Source organism: Trichoplax adhaerens, genomic scaffold (assembly GCF_000150275.1).
Source record: "Trichoplax adhaerens TRIADscaffold_2 genomic scaffold, whole genome shotgun sequence".
In the NCBI taxonomy this organism is placed as follows: Eukaryota; Metazoa; Placozoa; class Uniplacotomia; order Trichoplacea; family Trichoplacidae; genus Trichoplax; species Trichoplax adhaerens.
Window position 1 is genome coordinate 2664290 of NW_002060944.1, and position 8504 is coordinate 2672793.

An 8504-nucleotide genomic window follows, 5' to 3' on the forward strand; every position below is an offset into this window, starting at 1 on the left:
TCAAGCAAACCTTGATTACGTTTTCCCTATTCATATAACTGCTGTACTATCTTCGTTGCTAAAGAAAAATTTAAGCAAATATTATGAGATGCAATAGATTATTTACTTTATGCATGGATTAACAATGTAATGCGATGATATAAATACCGTTGAAATTTGTAACTATCCACATTCAACCCACCAAAATACGTTGTCAATGTAAGTATATTAAGTTGACGAGCTATTTATACTTCAAAAAAATATCTGTAAAGTACCACGAATTTTGAGTTTAAAGTAACTTAAAAGGCAAATCCAGAAATACTAATCAATCTAATTAAAACCTTAAATTGGCTTCACTAAAGTTCGAATAGCTATGATAACGAATTTAATTTAAAATCTTTTACCGGAATATATAGTATGAAGACCGCTATCATCTTTTGCACTTTGTTTGCCTTAACTCTCGCAGGTAAATTTCACGGAAATCATAATATTCAAATAGTCGATAGTAAGATATTAAGGATCTAAGTTGTAATCTTTATGAAAACTGCTGCAGTACATCCATTTTCATTGTGTAAATCTGTAATATTCCCTTCTAATTATATTTACGTGAAACGCCGACAGCTCCTCCAGTCCCTTTCGACTTGGAGGACTCACCTGAAGCTGGTTAGTTTGTCGATATAACATTTTACGGTTGCTATGTAATCCTAATATAGATCCTTATACAACAGATTGATAGAATTTTTTATCAGTAATAGCTTATGGTTAGAATTGTTAATTAATTAATTATTTATCAGCATTAAATCTCCTACAGTACTTGTTTATTAATTATTGAAGTTCAAACTGTCATTAAACATACTGGAACCGTTCGCTTTTCATATCAGTAAGCAAGTAAAAAAAATTAGCATGTTTTTAAATTAGTATTTTCCAGAGTTTGCCGCTATCTTCGCCGTTTATATGTTACAATAATTATCGCCATAAATATCTATTACCCCTAAATAAAATTATAAAGTTTAAGCCAGTCTACGATATGCTAGCTTTGAAGCAGTTAAATCTTTGCTGTTAACTGGCAGTGTTAATTCTAACGTATCGACGTGACTATCATCATATTTTACCCTATCTACGAAGGCTATAACGGTAATAAAGTTTAAAACATGTACCGTTGTTGCAAATGTTCATTATTTGATATAATGTAATAATCTTGAATTATACCGAAGTCGAAGTCAGGCCTAAGTTGATGACCTATCCTGCAAGGAAACGTGGAAGTGGTACAAACAAAATCGTGAATGGCAACGTTGAAAATCGAGGTGATCATCCATACCAGATCTCTCTGCAAAGACGTGGCAGCAGCTGGTACCACACTTGCGGTGCTTCCATCATTAACAACCGAGCTATTTTGACAGCCGCTCACTGCGTTGACAGTGGTTCCGCTTCAGAATATAGAGCAGTCGCTTGTGAATACAACTTGAAGAAATCGGATGGCGGTGAACAAACCATTGCTGTCAGCCAACTGTAGGAAAACGACATATGATATTTTAATGAACTTTGATTAGGTTTAATTTGAATACACCATTTAGTAATTTTAAGATGAATAATCCCTTAATATTATAATAAGTACCTTTCTTTGTTGTCATACTGCGTGCATAGTAATATTAGAAATCAATTGTGATAATAACATCTTCAATATTTCCACAATATTGGGTATAAATAAATGCATAAACATAGGAAGTCATCTTCTATCATTTTGTATTTCACAGTATCATCCACGAACAGTGGAACCCAGCTGTAATCAACTATGATGTTGCAGTTGTAAAGTTGGCCTCGTCAATCACCTACAATTCCTATGCTGCTCCAGTCGTATTGGCTACAACCACGCCTAATGACGGTGTAGACAGTTGGGTTACCGGATGGGGAAGGACTCAATACGAACCCGCGGTAAGACCTGACATTTTACAAATTATGGCAACTGAAAGGGAAAGCGATTACTGGGGAGATAGAGAGAGCAGTATCTACGATGAAAAAACTCAAGTCGCAAGTTACAATTATAACAAAGGCATCTGCATGGGAGACAGCGGTGGTCCACTCGTATACAAAAATGGCAACGTATTGACGCAATACGGTGTCTGCAGCTACGTCTTGACCCGTAAGTTCTAGTTCTTTATCAATTGCTACGTAACTATGCGATGAGAAAGTCACTGATATGATAACTCATAGACTACTTATTGTAATACGAATAATTAAATCGATTTCATAGCAGCTTATGAATTTTCTAATCGAAGTCTTGTAGTATGAAAGGGATATCCAGGCAAATTACTAACATAACACGTTTCAAAATTTTCTTACAGCCTGCGGCAGTAGCAAATCTGACTACTATGCACGAGTATCTTACTTCAGAAGTTGGATCCTAACCAGGGCCTAAATTTGATCAAAGACACATACCGTGTAATTAGTTACATTAGTAAATTTTAGGTGACTTTAAACCTTCCTGTAGCATTTATGCAATACACAAATGATTTATTAGGTGGTATTGCTATAATTTCTTAGAAGAAAAAGACATCATATGGACTATGATCCGTTTGATTTCTAGAGTTAACTAGGAGTAAATCAGCTTGAAATCATAATAGATATCAGCAACGAGATTCTAGCTTAATAAAAGGCATATTTCAAAACTATTAAACATCTTGTTTCTTTTTGTGTGCTTTATCTGCTATCATTTATAATTAACTATTGCCGGCAATCTGAGCACCATTTTAAAAAAATTCTTCTTAACTAATAAAATAACCATACGTATGTGGACTAAACTAGTAACAATAAATCATCTGCAGACATAGAAAATGTAGTATGTTATAGTGCATGTGTACATACTCTCTATTCAATCAGCCAATCTGTAAAATTGCTATGAACCAATCATGAAATAAAGATACAGTATCGATAATTCCAATAATATAACCCTTTAATGTGTCCATTATTTTTATAAAAGTTCGTAGGTGTCTAACTAAAGTGAATATTGATTTGGGTAATATAGCAATTCAATGTATAAGAGTTCACTGAGAGCAGCTTGCAAACGAATATACTCATAAGAAATGAGTAAGTATCTTTAATTCATCAAGTTTTCATCTTATGATATACTCGTAAGAATGATGTCTACGATCACGTATTGGCTGAAGATTGAATATGATAAAGCCATATCATCAGTTTGAGACTAATATAGCAAGATACGCGTATAGTAAAAACTGGCAACTTATAACGAGCTAAAATGATCCTGCTTGATCTTATATACGTTATACGCATATAACGTAAAATTTTATTGGTGGACTTGCAAGAAAATTGATGTCATTCGCAATAACTTTAATTAATTTATTTTCGCGGTTAATATACATTTACATATTTATCGTAGTTTATAAGCAACAACGTATAATTATGACTAGTTTGGAACTATGATATTTCTGCATGATCTACATTAAGGCATAATGCAAAATGTATAAAACTATTTTCTACCACGCAATTTATTTACATATGTTCAGCAAAATAGAGAGAGGCTAAAGGTCATTAATTATGTTTAAAAACAAATTAATAACTATGCGTGACCGATATTTGTTCTACTAAATCATATTGAAGGTCATCTTTGCTTTCTATGACTTATAACAATAACCTTAATGCAGATTTTACATATGACTGGTCGCTTGAAACCTGAAATACTATCCATAACCCGTATCTTTTGAGTGCTATCAAAAGGTCGAAAGCTAAATTTTTTTACCTTCAGCTTTTGAATATTTTAATTAGTTTGTTTCAATAATTTATCAAGAATTTAAATAGTATAATAGATATAATCCATTAAGTCTTTTATATTATGTAAATAGATACTAATGATCCGAATTGCTTGCATAAATAGGACTTCAAATCATTGATATTATGCTATAGAACCTGGCCCGATTACAATATTTACTTTGCAATCCTTTTAGTTCTATTTGTGAGGGCGTATTTCCTTACTTACATTATTGAAATTCAAATGAGATAGTTCCATCCGTTCTGTAAATAGTTCATAACTTTATTAGTATTGACATAAATTACGATTTACTTAAACTAATAATCTTAATTTTATCGACGTTGAGAAAAATCAGTTAAATCTCTATCTACATTACCAATATTCACATAATCACTCCTTAGTACTCTTCAAGATAAGACTGACATCTTAACGAAGTAGAATCCATAAGGTATCATTCAATATGACTAGCTGTTATTTTTACTGTTTTTGCTTAAAGTTATCGAAAAATGATTAATTGACAAAAATGATGTTATTACGTATAATATTCTTTTCTTTAACTTAATAAATTCTCTACTTACAGCGAAGCTAGATATGTTACTGATATCGTAGTAATAAGAGTAAAATTATATCTTCAGTAATACTCCACTGTAGATGGAATGATAAGACTAAAGACCAAAACTAGCAATGATATTTAATGTAATACTGCAATAAAGTATTAAACTGAGAATTATCGACAGCTGATGGATAGTGCAACATAATCATGTTAATTATAACGTCTACGAACATTCTAACCATGTGCTCTTTGATAGCGAGATACGCAAGCATTTATCGCTCATTTGCCTAAAAAATTCGACATAAGTGAATCTCAATATGAAAACTGAGTAAAGATCTATTAGTATCTAATCCATTAGTTATCAATTTTTTTCTAAAAGCCGTCCATATAAAATTTATAGCATTAGTAATAAAATACACATATGTGAGTATTTATATATATCCTATATACAGACTTAATTGTTCTACGAGTATATAGTACAAAATTATGGAGACTAATCTGTTGTTAATCTTTCACTTAATTCAATAGGTACAGCTTAGAAATGAAGGCCCTCATCATTGCTCTCGCCTTATTTGGCTGCGCTTTCGCAAATGTCCTTCGGTCGGGTAAGAAAGCTATAAACCTAATTACTGCTTTGATAGCGCATTATTTAGTGCGATACTGTCAAATTCTACCATAACTTTATAACATCGTTCGTTAGTGACCTTTTCTGCACCTTAAACTATGCTGATAGCGAATTAATTGTACACTCAGAAGTCATCTTTCGTAAGGGATGACTGATCAATTGATTAGAAGTGATATCTTAATTTTCTAGCAAAATGGGCTTTGCCATATATAAAATTGAATATTCCTACAGCACCTAGGAGATAAGACGAGATGAAAAATATAATAGAATTCTTAAAATTGTATTAGTTATGCCTGTACAAATTTTATGATTTATTACCTCTATAGGATGTAAATAAGATCAGGACTAGATAAATTTTGTATAATACAATTGAGTTTGTTTCAACTAATTGTAAATATCATCATAACTAAGAAAAATTATAAAATTATAAAACTGATATGTTTAACTTAATCAAATATGGTAATTAGTTTTTTGTAATCACAAAATAAATATGAGGATACTGCATTACAAGGAATAATTCAGAGTTTTATATACTTCTTTACAGTTTCTTGTAACAAAATACGTTTGCATTAGTAAACGGAAGCTTCTAATTTTAATTTATTTTGCTAAGGCTATGATAAAAGAAGGATAAAAGTGTATTTGAAATTACGTAAAAGGGCAGCAATATTTTTGTCATGTTAACAAGATTTTGATATTCGCGGACTCTCCTTTACAGATTAACACTTTAGCCATCATTATTGCAATATGCGGCATAATTTCTTGAACATTAGGCACCCCAACTTAGTCATAAAATTTTTCGTCACCTTCCGATTGCGCTACTTTATATTTTATGAACACTTAAAATGTCTCTCAATATATTAACATTTTTATGGCCAAACCACACATAACCGTGACACTCAACAGCACCGTAAATTATTTACTGTACTGCAAGGTGTGGAATATTATCAGAAATCTAACGTAATTATTAAAATTCTTAACAAATTCTGATTTGTTGCAACTTTAATGCTGAATTCATATAGATTACCTTTATATTCTACGTGATAGTACATCGCGTCCTTATAAAAGTATTACTTATCGTGTGTCTGCTCAAAAATTATTTATGAGCCAAAATTAAAGCAGATCTTTTCATCGCCCATTACGCGATTTAAAAATCTGAAATATGGTTTAAAAGAAAGTATTTGGAGCGTATATGTTTGTTGCGATTTATACCAATTTTTGTAAGCAGAGTCTTAAACACCTACGATATACGTACACCGTTACTGTATGATTATTTTTGCTAATTTCTTGATTGACAATGAAATGAATTAATAATTGATATAGAACCTGTTGAAATCAGGCCAAATATAATGACCTACAGAAATGCTCATTATCAGGACAGAATTATCGGTGGTACTAACGACGTTCCACATGCTCATCCATATCAAATTTCGTTGCAAACTACCTCAAGTACTGGAGTATGGTATCACACGTGCGGTGGTTCTATCATCGGCGATGACACGGTCCTAACTGCTGCTCACTGTGTTGATTCCAAACCAGCTAGCGAGTACAGGGTTGTCAGTGCCGAATATGATTTTAACAAATCGAAGGTGTTGAAACTACTATCTATGTTAAAGAACTGTAAGTAATAAGAGAATTTTTGATTGTTTATTGACGATCTTAAATACTATAATGATGTAAACAATGGTAGCAGATCAAAATATATTGCTGTAAAGGCGAGAATGAAAAAACTTATTGATAAATTAATTAAAATTATCAATTTATTGTAACTGTAGTATATTATATAATATAAAATGTCTCTCCATAACATTTTATCCTTTAACTTTTATTAAACAGTATCATCCATCCTGATTGAAATGCAGCCGCTATCAACAATGATGTCGCATTAATTAAAATACAAGGGGTTTTCAAATACGATTCCAATGTTGCCAAGGTTACACTTGCTTCCAGCACTCCTCCTGATAAGACAGTCAGTATTGTAACAGGTTGGGGTTATACCAATTACGAATCAAAAACTAGACCTAATATTTTGCAAGCAATTACCACTGAAAGATGCAGCGATTTCAAGGCTTGGTGGGGTACACTCTTCAACTATAAGAGTAAGAGTCAAGTTGCAACCTACACCACATGAGGCGAAGGTATCTGCATGGGAGACAGTGGTGGCCCACTTGTGTACGAAAGTAAGAGCACCTTCATTCAATATGGTGTTTGCAGCTATGTCATGACACGTGAGTTAATCAGACATCCTGATCTTAAAATAGTACCACTCCATATTTTTTCTATTTAAGATGCTAATAATTTGCTTTCTTGACTATTTTTAACTTGTTCCTTCTAATTCTCAGCTTGCGCTAGTGGTAACCCTGATGTCTATGCTCGTGTCTCAGCCTTCTACGACTGGATCAATAACAATAAATAAAGAAATCGAGAATTACTAGATTTAGCTTCTGATCTATACTGAATATAGTATGGTATATTGTCATAGGAGAGATAGCTATCGAACAACTCCATGTACTTTTGACTAAAATTAATGTTACATTAGCTGTTATATCGTTTTTAACTGCTAGAAATAAACTAATTTAGCATTAAACTAACCTGTATTCTTTATGAATTTTGAGTGAAAGTTAGGGCTTGCCTTAAAAAACTTCTTTTGCTACTGTTATCTGATCCTATGCAGGTTTAGGATCTATCTGCTATCGATTTTATAATCACTGTTATCAAAGTTGGTATCATGCTTTTTTGCACATTATTTAAGTTAGAGATATACTTTTAGGCCATATACTATCAATTAAGAATTTGTGTAGTAACGTAATCATTAGTTTATATCGGTAAAGATATGTTAGCGTCAACGAGCAATTTTGGAGAAAAAGCGTAATGCGTGCTTCTAAATATGAAGTGTACGTTGAGCATTTGCTAGAGTAAAAAATAGGATTCTCCAAAATAAGTATTTAGACGAATATAATTAGGAGGGAAGATAGCGATCCCACTGATTGAGCTATAGAAAAAACAGTTACTTTTATTACAAAATCACAACATTGAAAGTGAAATTTAATTAACATTTATTTCGTCACACGTAAACAGTAAATTTAATTATCATTGATTGCATTCATTTAGTAACTATTACACCGACAAAGACATCGTTGAAAATATTAATTGAAATTGTTTCAACAATTATAGTAACATTTGGAAACTTGAAATCTTACTTTACTGGACAAATGAACGGTTAATTACACATTGATAATATTTTGTATTCATTGTGATGAAGTAAGAAAAATTTAGTATGCCTAAATTATAGTCCGGTTATAATATATGTGGTACATTGCACCATAAAGAGCTTTATTCGTGCAGAAATAAACGTGCTAACGGTGATATTGCTTACTGGCAGAGTCCTGCTTATCGATCTTTGTCTTTTGAACATCACATAATAAATATCTACCTACTACAGCTAGCTATACTACCATCTGTGTTCTTTACATTAGAGCATAAATCTGTAAGAGATAGCTTTGGATTTGTTGGGTAATTGCTGAAGTAATATGAAGCTATACATGATAATATTTGATGAATGTAGACTATAAATCACCTCAATGTGA

The 8504-nt window shown here is 32.0% G+C and overlaps 2 protein-coding genes across 2 annotated transcripts; both read left to right on the top strand.

The window, feature by feature from the left end:
- Positions 1 to 168: 168 nt before the first annotated feature.
- TRIADDRAFT_63088 (expressed hypothetical protein) lies at positions 169 to 2621 on the top strand. The gene is made up of 7 exons (XM_002109248.1): positions 169 to 198; positions 396 to 445; positions 601 to 642; positions 1194 to 1488; positions 1734 to 2119; positions 2322 to 2497; positions 2608 to 2621. Exons 2-6 carry the CDS (start codon positions 397 to 399, stop codon positions 2393 to 2395), a joined length of 846 nt encoding a protein of 281 aa, XP_002109284.1. The 5' UTR covers positions 169 to 198; position 396; the 3' UTR covers positions 2396 to 2497; positions 2608 to 2621.
- Positions 2622 to 6266: 3645 nt separating this feature from the next.
- On the top strand, positions 6267 to 7333 carry TRIADDRAFT_53164 (uncharacterized protein; the record flags this gene model as incomplete). Its single annotated transcript, XM_002109249.1, has 3 exons — positions 6267 to 6537; positions 6780 to 7016; positions 7260 to 7333. The coding sequence occupies 3 exons, from the start codon at positions 6267 to 6269 to the stop codon at positions 7331 to 7333; spliced, it is 582 nt and encodes a 193-aa protein (XP_002109285.1).
- Between the last annotated feature and the right edge of the window lie 1171 nt (positions 7334 to 8504).

Bases quoted from the DNA above. Each gene is read 5' to 3' on its own strand.
- TRIADDRAFT_63088 (XM_002109248.1), top strand. From the start codon at position 397: ATGAAGACCGCTATCATCTTTTGCACTTTGTTTGCCTTAACTCTCGCA. The intron at 446-600 runs GTAAATTTCACG...AAACGCCGACAG, and splicing joins GTTTGCCTTAACTCTCGCAG to CTCCTCCAGTCCCTTTCGAC. The intron at 2,120-2,321 runs GTAAGTTCTAGT...ATTTTCTTACAG, and splicing joins CTGCAGCTACGTCTTGACCC to CCTGCGGCAGTAGCAAATCT.